Genomic DNA, 24,978 nt, shown 5'->3' with positions numbered 1-24,978 from the left:
CATAGTAAGTCAAAGAAAATGAGTAAAAGGATGCTTAGATATTATAGTTCATGATATCAAACCTGACATTTTAAATCCTGCTTTTGTTTTATTCATCTAGCACACAACTGGCTAGCTATTCTTTTATGATTTAAGTCAGGATTATTACAGAATATACATGTGTTAATCCACTTGAAATGAAGATTTAAAAAAAAAAACTGTTCATAATCTATTGATCTAATTTTCCAAAATGGCATTGCTTAGGAACTTCATTCTGATTTTGAACAACAATAAATAACATCGCTGAAACTGGATGTTTTAAGTATCCGAGGCAACAGATATTTCAAGTTTATTTCTTGCATGAAAACTATTAATCATCATGTACATAAGTCAGTGTCTAAATGGGATATGATAATGAAACTGACTGCTGTATTATTTGTCAGGCAGTGGCTTCACAGTTTATTCAGGACTTTTGCTCTCTAAAACTCCAGAAAACTACAAAAATATAAAAACTTCAGGATCCAACTCTTTTAGAGCATTCCATGTGGCATGAAAGAGATGCTCATTAGTTCAGCCAGGATTTATTTGAGCACCAGCCACATGCAAGACACTGTTGAGGAGCCGGGGTAGACCAAGTGTTCTAGTGGCTACTACACACTGCATGCATAGTAGCGTTACAGAATAACGCTGATTCAAGTCACTTTCTTTGTACAATATTCTTAGAACAAGCAGATCTTTCTTCCTCAATGGAAGTAGGAAATATAAATTTTCTCTATATAACATCACTGTTGCTTTGCACTTAAAATTTCTGCCAGTGCATTTTTAACCTGTTTCTACTCTGCCAATAAAAGGTATGAACTTCAAGAAAAGAATTGTATGACTGATAACTTCTTATGTGCACCTGAGTAAAAATATAGATCAAAAGATCTATTATTCTAATGTACTAAACACAAGAGTTAATATTGTTCTGTAAAACAAAATCTTATAATTCAAGTTAACTCATTTGTCCTTTAACTAGTCTTATACTTAGAAATTATTACTAAGGGCAGCTACATTCATATGATGAAATTAACAAAACGGGTATCTCCTTTGATTTACTCTTGATTTATTGGTTGTTCAGAATTACATCATTTAATTTCCACATATTTGTGAAGGGAGAGGAAACTTTCCCCCCCTCATCAACTAGATGGTGATGGACCAAATACCCTCAAAGGGCATGAAAGGTGAAAACCGGTGCCTCTACTCCCTTTCAGTGTTCCTGATCTTAAAGCACAGCCATTAATCCACTTCTACAAGCTAGACATCCGGTACCCCTACTTGTCACATCCCTCTTCCTCCAAGTTTCTGGCACAATGTGAGCAAACATTCTTTCTTGAATGATGAATGAGTGTCTCAATGCAGTCATTAATAAGCATTTCAAGCAAAAAGAGTTTGCTTATTTCTATTTGCCAGGGTCATTTTATCAGAGTTTAAAATATGAAATAAATTATTTCGAAGTTCATAATGAACAAATTAAATACTTTCATTGAAACCATGCAGATTTTTTAGCATCCCATAGATGTGACCACAATTGCAGACATTTATTAGAGTATTCTTTGAATTACTATAGAAACTCAGAACTTTATTGCTAAATTAGACTTCAACAATTTTCTAGTAGAGCTTCCTTGTTATATGAGAAAGACTTTTAGGAGATCTGCAAAAGGTTATCCAGTCAGGTGTGTATGAGCAGAGAGGAAGACTAGCCATTTTCACTCTCAGTCCAATGTTTATTTCCACAACTATGTTGCAATTTCTAGGTTCTATGGCTTCATTTTCATATTAGAAATCAGTAAGAAACTGTACTACCTATATGGGAAATATCTCCAAATGATTAATTTTGTCACATCACTTAGATTTCTGCTTTAAATATTAAAATAAATCACAGTATTTTTAGATGGGTGGAAAGCAAACTCAGTTTTGTAAAAGATTAAGCATGCTCCATTTGCAATTTATATTGTATGCCTTAAATGCAGGTGAATAAAAGATGGTACATGTTTCCCTGTTGCTTAATATTCTGCAGCAATAAAATTCTCTAGTTAAATCTAGTTGTCCATAACTGAATGTATAAAGACCCAAAGGAAGGTAAGTTTTGTGGAAGTGCTTGGGGAAGTGATACAGTGGCTGGAAAAGTACTATTGGTGTCCAGTCTATTCCAAATGACTGTGCAATCTTGGACTACCCACTTTCTCTGTAGATTTCAGTTTCCTCATCTCTACAATCAGAAGATTGATCTGAACAGAGGGTCTGTCGATGGACTTCCCATTAAGCCCTTTGATGTGTGTATGCGAGTGCCCATTTTTCTGAAGCTAAGAGGGTCCATAGCTTCTATTAGCCTGTGAAAAGGGTCTGAGACACAAAACTGGTTAATTGCCTGTGTACTAATTTAATCTGAGGTCCTTCTTAACTTGTGAAATCTTACAAAGCTATAAATAGAATTAAAATTTTAGATGGAAACCAGAAATTAATATAATTATTATCCCTAATAAGATTATTTGAAAAGCCTATTTTGTACAAAAGGGTACCAATATGACCAACCATGCATTCAAGCATTAGCTGAAGAACTTCACTAGAAGCCCAGTAAGGATTTGCCATAATTAGCATCTATTGCACCGACACTAAACATGTAACTACATGTAGTAAATCTAAATATATCACAGATATTTTTGTTCTGCCTTTTTATTATCAGAGTTTTAATGGGCAATCAAGGTAAGGCTGCTACTTAGGATTACATGAAGTGGAAACAACCCAGAACAGTTTGCCAGCACATAAAACTTCTTTCTCACAATTGTCAAGATATTCATCCAAAATCATTTTGATTGTAACTTTTGGATAGCTGAACAGCACTGTTCTTTTACTAAGCATATGATTATAAAAGACCCAGAAACAGAAGTTGTTCTGCTTACTCACTTACTTCCTTCCCTCCTTAATTTTATAAATGTTTGTTAATTGTCTACTGTAAGTTGGAAACTCTCCCAGACACTTGTGAAATATCAGTGAACAAAATAAATATATTTCACTCTCATGGTGCCTACATTCTAGAAGGGAGAAATAAAATAAAAAAAATACATTGAAGTAAGCACATTATGTATTATATTTAAAGGTGAATAACACTTTGGCAAAGAAAGGAAAAAGAAAGAAAAGGAAAGAAGGAAGGAAGGAAGAAAGGAAGGAAAAGAAAGAAAGAAAGAAAGAAAGAAAGAAAGAAAGAAAGAAAGAAAGAAAGGAAGGAAGGAAGGAAGGAAGGAAGGGAGAGAGAGGGAGGAAGGAAGGGAGAAAGGAAGGAAGGAAGGGAAAAGAAAGAAAGAAAGAAGGAAAGAAAGAAAAAGAAAGAAGGAAAGAAAGAAAGAGAAAGAAAGAAAGAAAGAAAGAAAGAAAGAAAGAAAGAAAGAAAAGAAAGAAAGAAAGAAAGAAAGAGAAAGAAAGAAAGAAAGAAAGAAAGAAAGAAAGAAAGAAAGAAAGAAAGAAAGAGGAAGAAAGAAAAAAAGTAGGGAGACTGGGAATACCAGAGGTGAGAAGAATGGCTCCAATTTTATATAGATTAGGGTGGGCCTCCCCAAGAACGTGTCAGGGCAAGGGTATGCTTGATTTATTCAAGAAATAGCAAGGAGGCCATTGTGGCAGGGAAAAAGCAAAAATTATTTTGCTGTTGTAGTGGTGACATTTGAAAAATTTTATCATTGTTGACACCTCATACTGTATTAGTTCCATATTTAAAATGAAAGTTATAGTATCTTTGGTATAATCTTATTCGTGTCCCATGTTTGCCAAAAAAATTCAGTCAAAATTCTTCTCAGAATTTTAAAATCTGCCTCAAAACTATGATCTCTGGTTGGTATGTATTTTAAGTCTCTCAGTTCCCACAAATATGTATTTGGCAATGAACTGTTATGTAATATGCAGATATGCCATTTAATAAGAGATTATGTCACTATAAAGAAATCAAGTAAAAGAACTTTACTTTGGAAATTAGGAAATTAGGCACAAAGGGATTTGTTACTCCAAGGAAGAGAAATTCCAGGACTTATAGTTAACATGAAAGCCCTCATTCTTTCTGAAATGTCACTGTTCCTTTGGCATTTTACTAAATTTTTTGTTTCATTAACTTTCTTCCAGAAATTGAAACAATCATGATAATTGTAAAATTTGCATGGCATTGATCTGGGTTAATGCCTGAAACAAGCAAGACCAATATAAAGGTAGCACTTTTTCACAAGGGGAGGGTCAGCTAGCCGTTCCCCACAGTAAGTATCTTGCTCCTGCCTCCAGGCCATACATGAAAATGAACCGTAATCTCACCAGCTTATAAATGTAACACAAAATGTACACAGCCATACCTTGCCCAACTGGTCCTTTTTGACAAAGCCAGTGGCTGCTGCAATGCTCCCTGCCCCCTCCACTGTCTTCTGGGCTACTGCTGTCACACCCGTCACCACAGCTCCTCCAACATTTGTCACTTGCTCTTTGGTCTTCTCAGCCACTGGTACAAATAAAGAGCAACAACAGATTAAAGGGTGATAGAATAACAGTGACTTAAAATCATTCCACTTCCACTAGCCATCGACTTCCATACACGTGTATCTACACATGCCATAGATAACTGAGGGGTCAGAAGAAACAAAAGCCACCAAGATGTCCAAGTGAGTGTGGTTCAACCAAACATTGAATCTTGGCTAAGATATTTTTGCTAAAGTCATGCAGTATTAAAAAGTGCTTCAAGTTTAACAATCAGGAATGTAAAGCCATGAGTGATTTGGATTTGGTTTATACTAAGGAAAGTTTACAGAAAGCAATTCTTACAGGTGCAGTTATACTTGAACCAGACTCAGCATGAATATTTCTTTATTTCAATTCAGTGCCAATCCTTTGATCTCACTCAGCAAGTTAATTTCCAACACACCTTCTAAGCAACACAATACATACTTCTATTTATTTATTTATTTGGATGGAGTTTCATTCTTGTTGCCCAGGCTGGAATGCAATGGCACAATCTCAGCTCACGGCAACCTCCGCCTCCTGAGTTCAAGCTATTCTCCTGCCTCAGTCTCCCAAGTAGCTGGGATTACAGGTGCCCACAACCACGCCTGGCTAATTATTTTTTTTCTTTTGCATTTTTAGTAGAAACAGGGTTTCATCATGTTGGCCAGGGTGGTCTCGAACTCCTAACCTCAGGTGATCCACCCACCTTGGCCTCTCAAAGTGCTGGGATTATAGGCATGATCCACCGCACCCAGCCCCTACTTATTATCTATGTGTTCAGATGTGGTATTATCACATATGTATGAATAACAGCATAAGAGGGTTGTGAAGGAACTTGGATCTTTTTATAGAACTTCAGGTAGTGAAACAAAGGGTTCTTAAAAAGCTAAATTTGCAGTAATTTTAATAGGAGCAAAGGAGCTAGACCGTATGAAAATGAAGAGGCTATTGAGACCCTTACAATTTCTTTTCATAAAACAAAATGAGATACGGTCATTCAGTAGATTTATTAAAATAAGTTAACATTTTTGAGAAGACAGTGTAAATAGTTTGAATTGAGTTTATAAGCAGAAGTTTAATTTCATGTCAAAAATTTTCTTGTTCAGTTAAATAAGCCAGAAACAGAAAGGCAAACAACCACATGATCTCACTCATGTGGAATTTAAAGAAAAAAAAAAAAGTTGATATCATAGAAGCAGAGAGGAGAACAGTGGAGGACAGTGGAGGATGGGGACACTCATCTAAGGAAATGAAGGCACATTTTCTTGACATGCTTTGTACTACCCAGATAAGCCTCAGTCTGAGAGGAGTTACACCATGACAGCTGTTCAGTGCTATTCACATGATTATTGTATAGGTTTCATCTCACCAGTTGAAGAAGCCAATATTTATTTATTTATTTATTTATTTATTTTGAGACCGAGTCTTGCTCTGTCACCCAGGCTGGAGTGCAGTGGCGCGATCTCGGCTCACTGCAAGCTCCGACTCCCGGGTTCACACCATTCTCCTGCCTCAGCCTCCCCAGCAGCTGGGACTACAGGCGCACGCTGCCATGCCCGGCTAATTTTTTTGTATTTTTAGTAGAGACAGGGTTTCACCCTGTTAGCCAGGATGGTCTCGATCTCCTGACCTCGCGATCCGCCAGCCTCGGCCTCCCAAAGTGCTGGGATAACAGGCGTGAGCCACCGCGCCCGGCCTGAAGCCAGTATTTAAATGGTGTGGACAAAGCAATTCGTTTTCAAATAGACGATGTAAGTCATAGAAGCTAAGGGGGTCTGTAAGGACAAGAGGCTTTCTCCTTAGTTCGGGCAATGTGGGGAAGCCTGACATAGCCACACAGCCCAAGACCAGAAAGGGTCCACAGTAGTGTTGCTCCCTATTTGTCTTTTAGGCTAGAATTTTCTACAACTACCTACCAACTCCGTGCCACTTCTAAGGATATGGCTGATGTCTCCTTAAGAGTAAGAGCTATTTACAATTCAAAGTTCGATTTAAATGCCAGTGAAAAGCTGTACTGAAAATCTTATGTTTTAAAACATTTCTGAAATGTTGATCCTTTAAAAATAGTCAATTATGTGTTTCAAGTTGTCATTTTTTTTCTTTTCAAGGATGTGAATTGAAAATTTTGCTTGAAACGAACGTTTTCTTGTTGTAAAATCTCAAAGCAAGATTAAAAATAGGTTTTGAATTTTTTACAGATCCAGCCATAAATTTTATAATATCTAGATAAACTTTCATAGATGTATAAATTTTAATCTAGTTTTAATGCAATACACTGTACAGTAAAATGTACTCTGTACATTATTATAATTTCATTGTTTTATTATTATAATAATAAATAAAGTGGTTACATTACAAAATGACAGAGTGTACATGTAGCAATAATCGACACATTTAAAAACATTTCCGTAGAACTGATTTCTCTAGTAGGGTCTCTGCTGACCTTTAACCTCTATTTTTCCCCTTGAGGGCCTTTCACACTATTTCTCTACTCACTGATATTACAAATGACGGGTGACAAAACAAAAGGAAAAGAGACACACTCATATTAGTACATTTTGGGTCTAATAAATGGTATCTGTTTTTCAGCAATTGAATTCTTTGAAGTCAGGGATTCTGCTTTATTTTTCTTTATATTATTTCATTGTAAATAATAAATAATTTAGAATATACTAAAATTTAGTGTCTATCTCTAATGTCTGCATTAATATAAATAATAGGTTTATATTTGACTTTAGCTACTTTAAAAATAAAATTCCAAAAAGGAAATGTGATATCAACTTTTAGAATAGATATAGCCAAATCTAACCTTTGACATTAAACAAAATTATAAAATTAATATCTAGTTTTGAATTGCTATACAAGTGATGGATTTAAAGAAAATAAATTTAAAACAATTTACTAAGGAAATTTAAATCACAATATGTTGAAAATTAGTTTTGTTCGTTATGATGTAATAAATTTATAAGAATCAAAACCTTCAGAAAATCTCCAGTGTTAGAAATTTCTTTATACTATACTTGCATGAAAAATAAGTAACTTTATATCATAGTTTACTTTTAAAGTACCTTAAAAAACATATCATTCAGTAAGTTTAATTAAACCCATTTTCATATATTTCTATAATATGATGCATTAAGTTGATAACTGAAATAATTTCCTGAGATCAAACAGCCAGGATTTAAGTTGGTGGATTTTTCATTGATATTATCTAATTAGGATAATTTATTTTCCTTGAACTTTGTAGGTAGAAAGTTCCCAGCCCAAGTTTACTGAAGTCTATATTTCTCCCCCGCCCCACCGAAAAAAAAAAAGCAAATGAGATGAATTTAGGGGAAATTGTTTCTTTAATATTAGAAGATAATATTAGGTACTATGTAATAGTTTCTTGTTTCCCTGCATTAAAACTTGTAACAAGAACAATTAACAATTAGCTAGCACTTAATATGTACCCATAATAAACATTTTACATCAGGCATAATATGCAAATTATTCTCCCTCTCTTTAACCATTGAAGTGTAATTATCTTATTTCTTCTTATAATTAGACTTAAGCACTTTATATTAAATAACTCTATTCAAAAAGTTAATTCATTTATCTGATGTGGGAGGGGAATGATTATGATAGCAGCTGATTTATCCCAATGTGTTTCTCATAGCCATACTAGTTATGACAGCATTTTTGCTTATTTCACTACTGCCAGGGTGGTTCATGGGTGCAATTGCTGTAAATATTGCCCATGCTGAAATCACTGTGTCCTTACTGCCTAGCAACATTTCCCACAGTTTTCTGTGAAACACTAGTTTCATTCAACCCTAGTAACTAATGAAGAAAAGTTTCAATAATCAAAAAGTTTGAATAACCCTGATTTTAACTATGCAATGCAAATTTCTTTACTGTAGGACATCTCAGATTCCTTAATATACTAAAGAGAAAATAAAGTATGCAAAGTCTCCCAACATTGTACAATGTTAGAAACTTAAGATTGTGGGCCACTGTCCTTCAGAAAACATTTTATAAAATGTCTAATTGTACAAACTTCAGTCTCTCTCTCTCTCTCTCACACACACACACACACACACATACACACACACACACAGATATGTGTTTACATTTTGCCATTCTGGAGAAGACTAAAAAAATTCAGCCCATCTCCACAGTCTCCATTAGATCATTAGGTGACAGTAATAATTGGGTTCTTTAATTTTTACCACTGACTCCAAAACTTGCCACGTGCTTGTCTGCTTTCTAAACCTCATGGGTTCTTCCTCAACTACTAAATGGAACACCATTCATCTAGGCTGACCCTCTTCAGATAGTGGAGTCTCCACCTGTCTGTTATCTAGTTCTTATTATAATCATGCTTCATAATATCATATTTATAGGAGGTCCCTAGAAGGCAACATAGTCCACTTACTTACCTAGTTCCCTGTTGGATTGCAACAGAGCCCATTAAAGGTGCACAATTAACTTCTAAGAGAGCTAGTTTCAAAGGAGTCTGTTTTATTTTTACACTCTCATTTTTAAATCAAAAGTATTCATTTAAAGAAATATTTTTCTCCACTAGTTGTAAAAATGTTGCAGAAGAAAGTTCACCATAAAACTATAAGTAACACTTATAAAATACATATTGTTTGCTTTTGTTTTCCAGAAGTTTTGTGTACATTAATTCACTGAATTATTTTATAGATGAGGAAGCTAAATCACATAGAGGTGAAGAATCTTGCAAAAAACGCACAGCTGGTAAGGAGTAAGCAGGAAGTTGAACCAAGAAGATCTGACTCCTGTGTTTTTAGTCCTATCCACAACACTGTATTAAGATTCCCATATCATTGTCCTCGTTTCCATTTTAGAAGTCAGTGATAGGAACATTTTATTTTTACAGGCACTATTGTGTTTAATGCTTTCTGATCATATAAATTATATTTCTGATTATATCTTTTGCTTCACCACATCTGCCAGGAAACGTGGAGTACTTACAACAGAAAACGTAATTACAGCAAGTCTGCGGGCTTTTAATTTGTTAAATTTTGGTTCTCCTTTGATTTTTCTATTTCTGGCACTCTCATCCTCATCTTCCTCAACATCTGATGATGATTATCATCATTTTCATCACTTTTGATATTTCTTGATTGTAAACCTAATTGACTTATTCAACTTCTTGGTAAATTTAGGCCAAATGAATAATATAATCAGAAATGTAATAATTGTACAATAATATTTGTACAAATAGCTATACCATAACAATACAAATACAAATACAATAAACAATTTACTGACTGTCCAAGGGTGTTTCCTGAAATGCACTCTGAATTATCAAAGGAATATTATAATCAACATAATTTAAGGTCAAAATATTTTACTGTAATCAACAGAAATTTTACTCTTTTTTTAAAATTATGGCAATATTCACATTTTATTTTTGTCCGCAGTTTGTCAATACATTTTTGGTCAGAATATTTAAATGTCCACTTACTATAAATAAAATGTAGCTTATCAATTCAAAGCCATCATTATTCTTGGCAAGTATATTTTTTATTTATAATCAATATTTACCTATTTAAAAATATAAAGAATTCAGTTTCAATAAGACTGATATGCTCAGTGATTGTTTTACAATTTCATTCGGAATGTTGAATACTGGGCCACACTAATCACTAGATACTTTAAATATCGTCTTTGGATATAAGCACAATGGAGCTTACCTGTTGCCACACCATGCACCACTCCCTCCTTGGTTTTGGAGCCTACAAAAACAAATTCAGGACATAAGTCTCAAGCTAGCCTTAAACTGCTCATTAGCTAGTTTTCAATACAACTAATTTAAAAATCTCAATCTTCAGAAGTCTATATATTATTGTATCTTCAGGGAAAGAAAAAAATATATATATATATCCTAAAACTAGAAGAAGGAACTCCAGTAACCACCATAATAAATAGAAGAAAGCCCAGCTAACAGGAGGTCCTCTCAAATTACGATTTTAGCACAAAATAATGACTTTATCCCCTTTGTTCCCACATCACATATCAACTTACAGAGGAGAAAAAAGAATGAGATAACACTGGGGCCCAGTGAGAAGATAATTTTGAATTCAGAGCTGTAGAAGCTTTAAAAGTGCGGCACTAGATTCAGATTAGTCAACCCATGAAACAAAAGCGAAGAAGGATGGAGAGAAGGCTTTAACATGTGCTGAACACCCATTATGTAAAAAACATTTTAGACCGGGTGTGGTGGCTCATGCCTGTAATCCCAGCACTTTGGGAGGCCGAGGCGGGTGGATCATGAGGTCAGCAGATCGAGACCATCCTGGCTAATATGGTGAAACCCTGTCTCTACTAAAAATATAAAAAATTAGCCGGGCGTGGTGGCAGGTGCCTGTAGTCCCAGCTACTCGGGAGGCTGAGGTAGGAGAATGGCGTGAACCCGGGAGGCGGAGCTTGCAGTGAGCCAAGATTGTGCCACTGCACTCCAGCCTGGGTAACAGAGCAAGACTCTGTCTCAAAAAAACAAAAAACAAAAAACAAAAAAAAACATTTTACATATCATCTTATTTAATCTTCATAACATCCATTTAATATAGTTATATTATGCCCATTTTAAATATCTGATGAAATTAAAAATCCGAGTTAAGTAATTTATGTAACATTACACATGTAATAATAGGCTATAAGCACATTCAAACTAGGGTCTCTACACAGGATCAGAATTTCTTCCAAACCTTGACCATTACTAAACTTGAATACAAATAATTATTTGGTGTATTATTAAAATTATGCTTGTGAAAAATTTTATTCATATCCTCTCTAATGTTGGATTTTTCAGTGTAATTCACACTGTATAATTTATGGAATAGGCATGATTTTTATGTTTTACAGAATTATCATACTCCTTTTTAAGTTTGGATCAGTTTACAAAATGTTACCATTTGAACTTTAATGTCATGATATACTGACAGTGTATTTAACATAAGGTGTACTTTTCAGCATCGCTTCCTCTGGGACACCTTCACTCTTTATCACAACCTCTTTCCCCATTATACGGATACCTTCACCTCAATATGTTCCTCTGACTGCATATTTAGAGTCTCCCGAATTGCAGCAGTGACAACATCCTCAGGGTGGCTACTTCTTGTATAAATCAACTTATGTTTGATTCAAATTTTACTTCCAGCATGTTTCACTTCCTTTGTTTGCTACTGTTTCATCTTTGCTGGCCAGTTTTCTCTTTTGATTGTGCATTTTTGTGAAACATCACATGGGCTCACCACTGGGAGACAATGTGGCCACACAAGTACGGGCATTGCTGTCTGTATGAACTGCATAACAGATGTGAAGCAACCAGTCTCCAAAAAGCTTTGAAAGAAGTGCTGTGGTTTTGTCACTGATTATAATGGTTTTCTGTTATTTATGTAATGATTTGAAGGCTGAAGAGTTAGCAGCAAAGTTTGCACTTTATGCAATGACTTTCAGTATACTGTGGTAACAGAAATTTGAATTGTGTTGTTAGGGGCTGGTGTTATTTAACTAACCATGGTAACTGGAATTTGTGTGTGCTGGAACTATGCAGAGTGAGAACAGCTGATGTTTAAGAGAATATGTTTCAATCTCTATCTCTCATCCTCACCCCCTGCACCCCACGTTGTCTTTGCCTTAGCAGTACCTAAGAATTTGACCTTTGGTTATATTATGAAACATATTCTGAATCAAAGACAATGAGATAGAAGTAGAGAGTAGAATTATGATTATTAGAGGCTGACAAGGGTAAGAGGGAGGGGAGGATATGGAGAGGTTGGTTAAGGAATATGAAATTGGAGCCAAATATGAGGAATAAGTTCTAGCATTCTGTAGTACTGTAGGGTGATATACTTAACAATAGTTTATTGCATATGTTCAAAAATCTAGAAGAGAGAGTTTTTAGTTTTTAATGTTCCCACCACAAAGGAATGATAAATGTTTCAGGTAATGGATATGTTAATTACCTTGATTTGATTATCACGCATTGTATACATGTATAGAAATATAATTCTGGATCCCACAATTATATACAATTATATGTTCACTAAAAATAAAAGAAAAATTAAAAATAGAGTAGCATATGACCCAGCAATCCCTCTTCTGGGTGTAGATCCACAAGAAAAGATTTCAGCATATCTGTTCTCAAGGGCCCAACACAGTGGCTCTTGCTTGGAATCCCAGCGCTTTGGGAGGCTGAGGCAGGAAGATCACTTATAAATATATAAGGAATTTTAAAAACACTAAAACTAATATTTATTTATTTAGCAAACCAGAATTTAAAACATTAAAAATTAAAGTGTTTTATTTCTTTGTAAAAAACTTTTCAAGAGTAATGTAAATAGTGTTTTTCTTCTTCTCATTGTATAACTTCCTATAGGGAGTGGACATGTTTTTTATATTTTACAGAATCGTCATACTGTATTTTAAATTTGAATTAGGAGTTTGAGACCAGTCTGGGCAACAGAGTGAGATTCTGTATCTACAAAAAATATTAAAAATTAGCCAGGCATGGTAATGTATGCCTGTAGTCCCAGCTACTTGGGAAGCCAAGGCAGGAGGATCTCTTGAGCCCAGAAGTTTGAGGTTACAGTGAGCTATGATAACACCACTCCATTGCAGCCTGGGTGACAGCAAGACCCTGTCTCCAAAAAAGAAAAAAAGAAAAACATAATAGCCACAACTAAAGTGTTTACCGATAGATAGGTAGATAAAAAGACTGTGGTACATAGATACAATGGAATATCAGTCAGCCCTAAGAAAACAAGATCCTACCATTTACAACATAGATGAACCCAGACAACATTATGCTAAGTGAAATAAACCAAACACAGAAAGAAAAATATTACATTATCTCACATATATGTGGAAGCTTGAAACAAAATTCAAATATACAGAGACTAAGTAAAAAACAGGGTTAATAGGGGTGGAAAAGTAGGTAGAAAATAGCAACATATAGGCCAGAGGATCCAAGCAAGTAGCAGATGTGTAGGATGAACAAGTGTACAGATCTAATGTATGAGGACTATAGGTGATAAAATTGTACTATATTTGAGATTCATGATAAATAAGTGGATTTTAGCTGCTCTTGCCACAAAAACAACAAAAAAGGTAACTATGGGAGATTATGAATATATTAATTTGCTTCAATATAGTAATTTTTTAGTGTCTAATGTATCCCATAACATCATGTTGTATACCCTAAATATACACAATTAAATTTATTTTTAAAAAAGAATGCCACTAGGCCAGGTGCAATGGCTCACGCCTGTAATCCCAGCACTTTGGGAGGCCGAGGTGGGAAGATGATGAGATCAGGAGTTCGAGACCATCCTGGCTAACATAGTGAAACCCCGTCTCTACTAAAAATACAAAAATTAGCCAGGCGCGGTGGTGCGTGCCTGTAATTTCAGCTACTCAGGAGGCTGAGTCAGGAGAATCAATTGAATCCAGGAGTTGGAGGTTGCAGTGAGCCTAGATCATACCACTGCACTTCAGCCTGGAGTGAAGTGACAGACTGAGACCCTATCTCAGAAAAAAAAAAAAAAAAAGAATGCCACTAAACCAAACCATTAGAACTTATAATTAATTATTTTTTATAAATATCTTATGCAACATATTTTATATTTTTGTAGTGTAACCCCAAACAAAGAGATATGTATATAACCTAAAAAAAAAGAGATAAATGAGAGTCCTCATACGGTTACCATGTATCAAACCAATCAGCTGTTCTTTGAGGTCATAATTATTTACTAATAATCTGTAATTGATGGTTAGGCTTTAATTTATGATTAATCTGTAATTGATAACATACAGCTACAAAATAGGTGCCAAGTGGTTATGTGACTAGCAAGGTATAAATGCTGTAGGGACACCAGAGCTGATGGCTTCCCTGAGCGGAGGTGTCCCACACCCACCCTATCTTGTCTTCCCAACCTCAAAAGAGCACAGAGTGGAGAAGAAGGTCAGAAGTAATACCTGAGAGTTTTGAGAACTCGCTATCCCTGTTGTGCATGTTATGTTGACTTTGTCAGCTTAGTGAGTTGAAGCACATTTTGACTTGTAATTTGCTATCAATTTCACTGACAGCCACTGCCGCTTATTGAGCAGAGTGGCATTGGTAGAGATTCAAAAGATCATCATTTTCTTGCATTTATTGCATTTATATTACTGAGCATTATATAAACCATAATTAAATCTTTCTGCTTTTGGATTTAGATCTAATTAATTTCTGAGTTATTTTAAGAAATTTTTGTCTATTAAATTGAAGTATGTTGATTGAAAATTTGTGTACACAGATAACAAAAATGGAGGGAACAAAACCCACAAAAATAACACTGATCATTAAGGTAGTTCTTCAATGAGTTAAAAAGTAGTTGTCAAAAGTATATTCTTATAAAGGAATGAGATTACTTTTCTTATGAGGCTTCTACCAAACATCTTTGGCCATAAGTGAAATTATAAAATGGTCTTTGGTCACCTCCAATCTTTCAAACTAGTTATGTAATGAAGGACAAAAGAATAAATAGGAAACATGTTGGCAAAGTAATTACTCTGTTGGAGAGTTTATTTGATAATAATAACCATGGTTCCTATATATAAAAGTGTGCTCAATTATTCATATGTCCTGTCTGATTATGACATTCTCACAAAAACTGCAAGGTAGTTGCAGTTTTCAAAATCATATTTTTTACTAATCAGGGAAGTGATGCTCAGAGATGTTAAGTACGCTTCCCCAAGACCCTAAAGGTAATAAGTGATGTAGTCTCAACTAAAACTTTGGTTTGTGTGATTAGTGCATGTTCTTTCCACTCTATCAGTAGTCAGCAAGCTACAACCTACAAGACAATTCCAGCCCACCACCTGTTTTGATAAATGAAGTTTTATTGGAACACAGCCACACTAGTTATTGTTTGTGACTACTTTCACACTTCAACAGCAGAATTGAGACATAGATTTTTTTTTTTTTTTTTAAGACAGGGTCTCACTCTGCCACCCAGGCTGGGGTGCAGTGGCTAGATCTTGGCTCACTGCAACCTCTGCAGCAAGCTGTATGGCTCAAGCCATCCCCCTCCCTCAGCCTCCTGGGTAGCTGGCAATACAGGTGCATGCTACCATACCCGGCTAATTTTTGCATTGTTTGTAGACACAAGGTTTCACCATGTGGCCCAAGCTGGTCTCAAACCCCTGGGCTCAAGTGATCCACCAGGCTTGGGCTCTCAAAGTGCTGGGATTAAAGACCTGAGCAACGGCACCTGGCCAAGACATAGATCTCATGGCTTAAAATATGTGCTATCTGATTTCTTACCAAAAATTTTGCCAACGCCTGGACTATACTATTTGTCTTCGCATGGTCATTTTTTGTCTTAAATTCTGTGTATAAGTTCAACTCTCAATTAGAACTCAGAATGTAACCAATAAATAATTTATAGAATGTGCTATGTGTTAAATGCCATGAGAGACATTGAAGGTAACTAAGTCAAAGAAACTTGTGCTTGCAGAACTTGGAAATCTGAGGACAAAAGGAAAGATATGGATAAACTGCATGTCACTGATTCAGTATTCCAAATTCCATCTAAAAAGGTATAATTCACACTTCATAAAATATTTAATCTTAACTCACCAATTTTTTCCTCTTATAACACTCTATTTCAATGACTTTCTGAAAATATGTTTTAAGGTAGAAAAAAAGTAATTTAATTGAAGATTTGTGGGAAGATTAAGTCAACATAAGAAAAGTCTAAATAATGAGGCAATGGCACATGCCTATAATCCTGGCTACTCAGGAGGCTGAGGTGGGGGGCATGACATGAGCCCAGGAATTCAAGGCTGCAGTGAGCTATGATAACATCACTGCAGTCCAGCCTGAGTGACAGAGCAAGATCCTGACTCTAAAAACTGAAAATAAAAAACTGAAAAAAAAATGTGTTGTGAACTTCGACGAGACGCATTCATATAAATCATCCCAAGTATAAAATTTCCCCCACTGATCTATCTTGAAGAGATAGTGTAGCTTTCTTTCACTTTGCAGACATAGACGGAGCACGTGTTTCAGCTAGGCAACTCATGTGCTCATCCTCCACCTGACTGTTCACCCTTTGACTCTTACTGCTATAGTTGCCACCAGAGAATGTGAAAACCTCAGAGGAGAAAGAAGAGAGGAAGAATGGGCAATGTGTCTATGTTGAGTGTGTGTGTCTATCCCTGTGGATGAGAGCGTGTGTGTCTATTCTTTTCCAAGGAATTCAAAGTGGTTTGTAAAATGACACTCAACTGAATACAGTTCAAGATCCAGAAAAGAGAGTCAGAGTTTGGATGTATACCCCAAGGTGGAACTTTAGGAACAAGAGGTAATAAGCATCAATTTCTGTATTCTTTTAGTATGTGTGTCATTTGATGGATGAACTATATAAATGTTTCTGAGAGATTAGTAGCAGCCCTCAAGCACTTTTCTCTGTCCTCAGTGTTCACAGAGACCAAATGATCACATGAAGTAACTCTACCAAAGACTAATCTCTTCTTTCCATTTTAGGGCCACAAATAGGTCTCTTTATACACATCACAGGGGCATATCAAAGTCATATTTTAAAAATCAGAATGGATTAAAATTGACAAACATTATTCAGGATGGTAAAAGAAATCACAGACCCATCAATGATTTTGATTCTTAAGAATATTCTTGATACTTTTTAAAAGACTATGAGTTTTTAAAACTGTTCTCTGAAATAGAATTATGTATGCAGAGAAACATTCATTTTTAAGAAGTCCTAAATATTAGGGCAAAATTAAAAATCTGGAAAAGCAAACAGCTGCATTTTTTTACTATTAGCTCAAATACACACATTCACATTCACCTACCTACACATACCTCTGACTCAGTCCACCTTTTTGACAAGCAATGATGCAAAAATGAATCAAGAGAGAGAACTACCAGCATTTAGAGTATTGATTATCCTAACCCATCAGTCATGAACAAACACCAAAGTGACATTTGGGGTTTACCTACCTACATAGAGAACACCCTCTTTTGTCTTTCCTGCTGCTTCTGCCACACCCTGTTTGGTTTTCTCAGCAGCAGCCACAACTCCCTCCTTGGCCTTTGAAAGTCCTTTCATGAATACATCCATGGCTAATGAATTCCTTTACACCACACTGGAGAACATAAAATACACTTTGAATGAGAACTTTTGGGGAAAAATAAACAAAAAACACTGAAAAATCATGAGAAACCCTCCAAAGTGTGAGACTCTTTTAAGTGTACACTCATTTAACCATTGGACAAAGCAGACATTTTTAGCTCTGGCATTAAAAATTTAGCATCTCCCATCCATCTTGGCTAGTAAAAGTCTAGCCACCTAACCATGGATTAGGATGAATCCCCTGAGTTGTTATTACTGCATTTCAGAAGTGGAGTTGCATGAAAAGATTCACCCCTTTTTTAAATTCCCGGGGTCTAAAGGGTAACAGTATGAGTTAGAAGCATGGAAGCTGGAGGCTTAGGGTCAGGGGCATCCTTAACATGAATCCCAGAAGAAGGCTAACAGGTTGATGGTGGAGAGGCGTAGGCAAGAGAACTAACTACTCACTCTGGGTGTGGTTCAACCTCAGGCAAACAGCGAGCCCAAGGGTGGTGATTCTAATCCATCCGAACATCCACCCCCGACCTCAGCTATCTACCCTGAGCAGGCGCCGCTCACACTCGCGGGCCGTCTCCAACCCCGCGCCAGCCACCCGAGGGGGCGTTCTCAGCCTCCACCCTAGCGAACCCCCGCGCGCGCACTTGTTAACCCTTTACCACCTGTTGACTTGGCCTCCCTGCACTTCCATTTCATTATTTGCCAAACGCAGCTTGCTTACTTTACAGACAAAAACCAAGAGAGCGGGCAGACGGATTTTAGGTAAGAGAGAAATAAAAGTTGGATGCTCACGCTCCATGGAGCATCCTCGCGTTTCCCGGGGAAAAGCGGATCCCGGAGAAGCAGCCTAATCTCTCAGCCCTTGTGGAGAAGGGAATATCAGAAGCAGGACGAAAGCCAGGTCAAGTCTCTTTCCTTAGGCTCCCCAAAGGGACAAGTACTCACCTCCCAGAGACCCGGCTCAGCGGGTCCTCACCGCAGCACCACCCCCTCCTGGTGCCCTCGACCATTTGTCTCCCACCCGGCGTTCTCCAGGATTTCCAAAGACGCCCGTTTAGATCCACAGGTACTTACCTGAGTCCCTCTGCTTCTCCACAACTCCGATTCCCCCCCACCTCTTTAAAAAAAAAAAAAAAATTTAAACAATTCCCAAATAATATTTAACAGGGAAGGAGGAAAAGGAGCGCACAGGAAGGGCGGAGGCGGCACCGGGAGGGGGACTGTCCCCAGAGGAGGCCGCTGTGAGCCGGCGACGCGAGGCTGGGGGCGTGGGAGGCAAACGCGCTAACCTGTCGTCGAATGGCCACTCCCAGTTCTCCGCTCACGAGGATGGAAAGACAGAAGGCTTGAAGGGAAGGCGTGAGGGAGCGCCCAGGACGCTCTCGGAGGGGCCGGGCCGGGGTCTGCGCTGCAGCTCGCACGCACCTCACCCCCGCGACGCGGCGCTCGGTCGCTCGCCCCCTCTCTTGGGCCCCTTCTGGTCGTCGCCGTCCTCCTCCTCCTGGTCCTCCTCCTTCTCCTTCTCCTCGGCTCTCCGCCCCCACCGCTGATTTGTCAGCGCCTCTCCCCGCCCCTCTCCCGGCGCTCGCTGCTTTCCCTGCAGCGTGCTCTTCGTTCCCTATCTCGGATGGGTTTGGGGCAGGTGGCGCAAGGTGAACCATCAACTCCAGCCGCCTGCCTGGCCGCGCAAGGCGGGAAAGTGGGGGCGCTTTTGCGCCTCACCTCAAGTTTAGGGTCACGAGCACTCTTGTGGTGATCGGGAGCGGTTGGGCTTGGGATGATGCCTCTCCCTCTTTCCCATTCCCCTCCCTTCTTGTCCCCGCCTTTCCTCTGGGTCCTCCCGGGACCACCCCCTACCCCTCGTCAGAGTCGACCTGGGAGAGCCGAGGGCCTGAGGGTCGACCACCAAGGGCAGAGCCTATCCCTTGGGGAGCTGCTGGAGGAGACGGGTAGCGCAGGGAGGTGGCTCACACCGCACCGCCGAGAGCACTTTGCCCTCGCATCGCTGAAATTTAATCACGGTCACAGGTTACAACGTTAGGGGTCGCTTTAGTTCAAATATCCTCAAGGTTTTCGTTTGCTCTTAATCTAGGACGAGCCGGAAAGGCTCCTGAGGGTGAAGCGGAGACTACTAAGGGAGAGTTACGGGTTGAGGAGGCAGGAGAAGGCTCAGCAAATCCTCTTCCCACCCTACTATCACCATTTTCCTTTCCACCAATCAGCGCCTGCCAGACGCTGATTTTCCCATCAGTGGAACAAGGAATAAATATTCCCCAGCTGTCTAAAACAAGCGGTCCTAAGGCTTTTAGCTCTAGAAATGGGACTTACTTTGCAGATCTCCCTTTGTCTGGGAGAAAAATCCGGCTTGATTTAGCCTACCAGACCATCATATCCAATTTCTCCTTCAGCCCCTTCTGAAAGGGAGATGCTACACACCACTCACCTTTCTGACTTCTGATTCTCGTTGCCCTCAGAATTGACACCTCCTTTTCTCTCCCCCTACCCACCACACGAACAGACACACAGACACACGCGAACTTCAAGACAATTTTTGCATAGCTTAACACATTTTCACCTCTTTCAGAGCTGGAAGACAGCTGTTCCTGGATCACACCAGAATGGAGAAGCAAGCTCCTCCCACTAGCAGAAAGCCTTTGCTTTCTGTGCCTGGATTCGGAAGATTAGTTAAGCACTGGAAGAGGGGGGGAAACAACAACTCGTTTTTGCTGTATGTTTTTTTTAATTGTTTTTATATTTATAGAAAGTTATGCTTTGTCTGATTCTTGCACTAATTTGGGTTCTGAAATTTGAGTAAAATCAAATTTAAACATACAAAACAACTTTACAACCACAAGGAACAGTAAGCAAATGATTACACATAAAAGACATATAGAAGATAATGCATATGTGTTCAGTGGAAAATAGAAAAGCATGAAAGTAAGATCACAAATATTTATTATTTAAACTCTTCCTTGAACTCTTGGTCTGCCCTTTGGAAAAGCAGACTTTCCATAATGCAGTAGCTCATATTAATATTTTTTGTTTGCTTAGGACCAGAGCAAGAAGGTTGGACTTGGGAGCTAGTTTGCTGTCTCGCTTTGAGACCTTGAACAAGTTATGTTCTCCTTCTGTTTCCAGTTTTCTTTTTTGTAAATGAGGAGATTAACTCATGTGATCGCTCTATTTTCAACTTTTTGTTATGGAAATATTCAAACATATGCAAAAGTAGACAGAATAAAGGACTCTCATGTGAAGATCACCCAACCGTTACATTTTTTCAATGCATGGCTGATCATGTCTCATCCATAAGTCCACTCACTTTATCACTACCAATCCTCCCTCTTTTTTTTCACCAAGTTCAAGCTTTATATATATCTTTTCAGCTGTAAACATTCAGTATGCATCCACAAAATTTAAGAACTGTTTAAAAATAACCACAATGTCATTAGATGATCTTTTTAAATTGCAGTACAATTTACACCTAGGGAAATGCTCAGATGTTGTGTCCCTTTAAATCAGTTTTGAAAAAGCCATGCATTAGTGTAACCCACACTATTTTGAAGACACAGGACATTTTCATCATTCCAGACAGTTACCTTGTACTTTCATGTGCATGTTCTAGAATGTCATAAAAATCTAATCCCGTAGTATAACCTTTGTTTTATATCTGTCTGACTTCTTTTACTCAGCATAATATTTGTGAGGTTCATTCATGTCGTTGCGTGAATGGGTGGTTTGTTTTTTATTGCTTTTTGTTATTTCTTTTTACTACTGTTAATAGTATAAGTTTTCCATTGTGCCTCATTACAACTAGTACCTCAATAGAGTATTACAACAATTATTTAATATATTATTTCATATGACATATTTATAGTATAACATTGACCTCCTTGAGACCTGGTGCTTTAAGTCAAAGAGGTAAATAAAATGAGATATTTTAGGTTTCATTACCAGACCAATGTGAGAGAATTATTTTTGGACAGTTGCACTTCTTATAAACATTTGACATGATTCCACACTTTTATTTGGTAATTTGTTAGTCCTTTGGCAAAGGACTAATGTACTTTGTTATTTAGTCATAACAAGCAGATAAATTACATTTTATGTAACTTTTATAGACAGAGAAACTGAGCTCCAAGAGTTTTGGTGATAGGCTGAGATCACCTAGCTTTTTCAAGTGGCAGAGCTGAGACAATTTAGCAGAAAATGTTACAGAAGGCACAATTGTCTCCTGAATTAGCAGTTTCTGTCTGAAGCCTCACCCATTGGGTGTGGTAAAGAGTGAGAAGGAAAAAGGTATAACACAGCTGTGTTAGAAATAGCCTTCAAATTTGGATGTGACACTAGAAATCGAGAAGAACTTATGTTATTATAAAACAGTTCATTCATATTTAAAGTTTTGCCTTTTCTATATTGGTATTCCTCAATAGGGGTAGATGATTTCTCACTACCTACAAAAAAAGAAAACTGTAGACTAATTTCATTGTCATTTTGAATTACAAGTATGTGTTTAACTCTTGTCACTCCTCAAAATGCCTTGAACACAGTAAACATCCAATGAACTTTTAATTACACATAATATTGATAGCGATATTGCATATGTTCTAGATCTGTATTCTTAAGGAGGCAAAGCTGCTCAAGTACAAAGAAGGGAACTAGAAGTTAAAATAAAGTTTTTTTAATTTTTCTTTTCATTATTGATGGACAGCATGGTCTTCAGTAAATCTTTAGCCTCTCTGAATATAACGTTAAACTAATTGAATGGCTTGTACCTCATAAGAAATATGAAGTAATAATGTATTTGGAAGCATTACTAACATGCATATTCTATTCATAACTACAATATTCATGTTTGGTTTTCTCTTTGCTAAGTGAAACATAAATATTTTACCACACCTTAATAGGATTATTTTATCTGGATTTAATTCATTAATTTTGCTATAGATTAACATTCTATGAAATATATGCTTAACCTAAACTTTGTTTACCCCCATAGAACAACTGAATTTTTAGATATGGTATGTGGTAAGCTTGTGCTATATCAAAGACAGCAGAGTAGAATGTCATGAAAATAAAGACGCTGCCCATTAACAAGTGATTAAAGAGAGGACTGATTTAATGTGTTTAAGTTAAGAAAATACAATCCTTATTATCTTTGGATAATATTCCGTATTTGTTGTGAACACAAGGGGTGATGTAATGTTGATGTTGGAGCCACCTGCTTCGTATTCTCTATCTGCACCTTCCTTTCACCTTCTGTAAACATATGAGAGAGACGAGGTAGTGAGATCACGATAGGCTTCTCGTGTAAATTCATAGTGGGTAGAGTAGAGAAAGCCTAATGCATACTGCTGGGAGTGAATTATGTATGATTTTGGAAAGAGGGTGAGCGTGAGATGGGGGAATAGGGTTACTGTGAAGAAATATGAAGAGCAACCAAGAAGAAGCATAGTATTCAGATTCTCTAATTTGACTCCATGGCCAACTTTGTATTGTTTCCACTAGATATCATTTTAAATATTCCTGTGGTTTTGTGGTCCTAAGAATATGAAGGCATGCAAGATTCCAAGATTAAAGATATCAAAGCCAGATAGAAAAGACATTTAAATATTTCAAAATCTAACAAGTTCAAATGACTTTAGTATTAGAAAGAAAAAGAACACATTAATGAGCCCAAGAAATACACTCAACTCTGCAACTCTGGTGAGCATGATAGACTTCTAAGAGTAAATGTACTAGATACAACCTAAATTCAGGGACTTATTAAAGCTCTGCTACTCATTACCAGTGACTCAGAGCAAGTATCTATAACCTCTCTAATCTCTAGTTTTCTCATTAAAAAATGGGCATGATATTTTACTTGTCTTGTTTGATTGTTGTAAGGAATGAATAATGTGGTTCATAGCAAACAGCCAGGCAGAGTGGAAGCTCTCAGTAACAAGTGGCTATTGTTACTATCTAGCCTCCATGTTTTGGGTGTCTTAGGACATGCTTTTTTTTTTTTTTTTTTTCCATTGCAGTAGATTTCCACCTATTCCCATCCTCCACAGTCTCCCATCCCACCAGCAACACACATGAGATATCTGATGCCTTCCCATCAATAACTCTCACTTAGTATGGGTAAGCAAAAAATTTCCAACCAGGGATGGAAGTTGTGGAGAGATAGAGTGGGAAAGGTCAAGGAGCATTGATAGGGATCATTAATTAAAAATCTACCAAACATGTCTTTCTCTCCCTAATGTGTGAGTTACAATAACATCACTCAAAGCAGTTTGCAGCCACAGCTTGAAGAAATACAGTAACAATGACAGAATTAACATTCACTATCTTTATTAACATTTTTACATTCTTAAACCTGGTTTCTTTCAAAAGACAGTGTCATAGTTCTGTATGAATTATGTGGATCTGCCAAGAGAAACAAATAAAATGATACAACAAATGGTGTTCCAAGTTTGACAAACCCTTTGTGCCAGTGGCTCTGAAAGGCTTCAGAATGAATATCCAATTCAGAAATCAGTCCCTAATATTTCAGATTAGTGAAGAATCAACAGACTGAACAGCATGTGTATTCAGAAAGGAAGAAAATAAATGAATTTTTAAAATATCAAGGGAACTTATGTTTTGTGTATTGTTTTGAACTGAAGTAACAATACTGTTACAAACAGAGTATATACAGCAAATAAGTATGTTCCTTACAATATCCAAAATATCCAGGAATCTAATACATTTTCCTTTCTAGATAATTTGAGGGTATAAAGTGACATTTAAGAAACTTTTTAGGTCGGGCATAGTGGCTCACGCCTGTAATCCCAGCACTTTGGGAGGCTGAGGTGGGCAGATTACCTGAGGTCGGGAGTTCGAGACCAGCCTGGCCAAGATGGTAAAACCCTATCTCTACTAAAAATACAAAAATCTGCTGGACGTGGTGGCAAGTGCCTGTAATCCTAGCTACTTGGGGGGCTGAGGCAGGAGAATTGCTTGAACCTAGGAGGTGGTTGTTGCACTGAGCCGAGATCACGCTGCTGCGCTCCAGCCTGGGCGACAGAGCAAGACTCCATCTTGGGGAAAAAAAAAAAGAAAGAAAGAAACTTTTTAACACTATATAAAAAGCACACCACTAATGGTTTGAAAACTTGGTTTTCCATATAAAGCTGGAAATTTATGTTGTTAAGAAATTTAGAAAGCAAATTATTCAAAGAAGTTATCTCTTAATGGCTATTTGATAAACACTGTAGTATAAAAACATGTCCATGTCAATAAATACGGATTTGTAACATCATCTTGACTATAAAACGTTATACTGTATCATATATTTCTTTAATTATGTATTTTTAAT

The 24,978-nt window shown here is 37.2% G+C and overlaps 1 protein-coding gene and 1 long non-coding RNA gene across 5 annotated transcripts in view; one reads left to right on the top strand and one right to left on the bottom strand.

Annotated features, from left to right (window-relative positions):
* Nucleotides 1-20,286, bottom strand: part of SNCA (synuclein alpha) — a 115,676-nt gene extending 95,390 nt beyond the window's left edge. Inside the window, exons 1-5 of one of the 4 annotated variants that reach the window (XR_010113830.1) lie at nucleotides 20,218-20,277; nucleotides 18,932-19,647; nucleotides 18,717-18,759; nucleotides 17,513-17,658; nucleotides 10,200-10,241 (exon numbers count right to left, since the gene is read on the bottom strand). Coding sequence is in view for 1 of the 4 variants with exons in the window: in XM_055297004.2 (XP_055152979.2) it covers nucleotides 4,353-4,495; nucleotides 10,200-10,241; nucleotides 17,513-17,633 (306 nt within the window). In the remaining 3 variants the exon portion in view is untranslated. Of the gene's footprint in view, nucleotides 1-4,352; nucleotides 4,496-10,199; nucleotides 10,242-17,512; nucleotides 17,659-18,434; nucleotides 18,504-18,716; nucleotides 18,898-18,931; nucleotides 19,648-20,217 lie in introns of those variants that run through there. The other 3 variants (XR_010113831.1, XM_055297004.2, XR_010113829.1) reach the window with 3 other exon arrangements.
* On the top strand, nucleotides 18,099-23,943 carry LOC129492126 (uncharacterized). Its single transcript, XR_008660740.2, has 4 exons — nucleotides 18,099-18,708; nucleotides 20,227-20,370; nucleotides 23,285-23,345; nucleotides 23,663-23,943. It is a non-coding gene; the product is annotated as an uncharacterized lncRNA (long non-coding RNA).
* Nucleotides 23,944-24,978: the final 1,035 nt, after the last annotated feature.

The sequence above is a fragment of the Symphalangus syndactylus genome, chromosome 10 (assembly GCF_028878055.3).
Source record: "Symphalangus syndactylus isolate Jambi chromosome 10, NHGRI_mSymSyn1-v2.1_pri, whole genome shotgun sequence".
Classification (NCBI taxonomy): domain Eukaryota; kingdom Metazoa; phylum Chordata; class Mammalia; order Primates; family Hylobatidae; genus Symphalangus; species Symphalangus syndactylus.
Note: the sequence above shows the minus strand (reverse complement) of the source record. Positions and strands in the feature narration are given on the sequence as shown.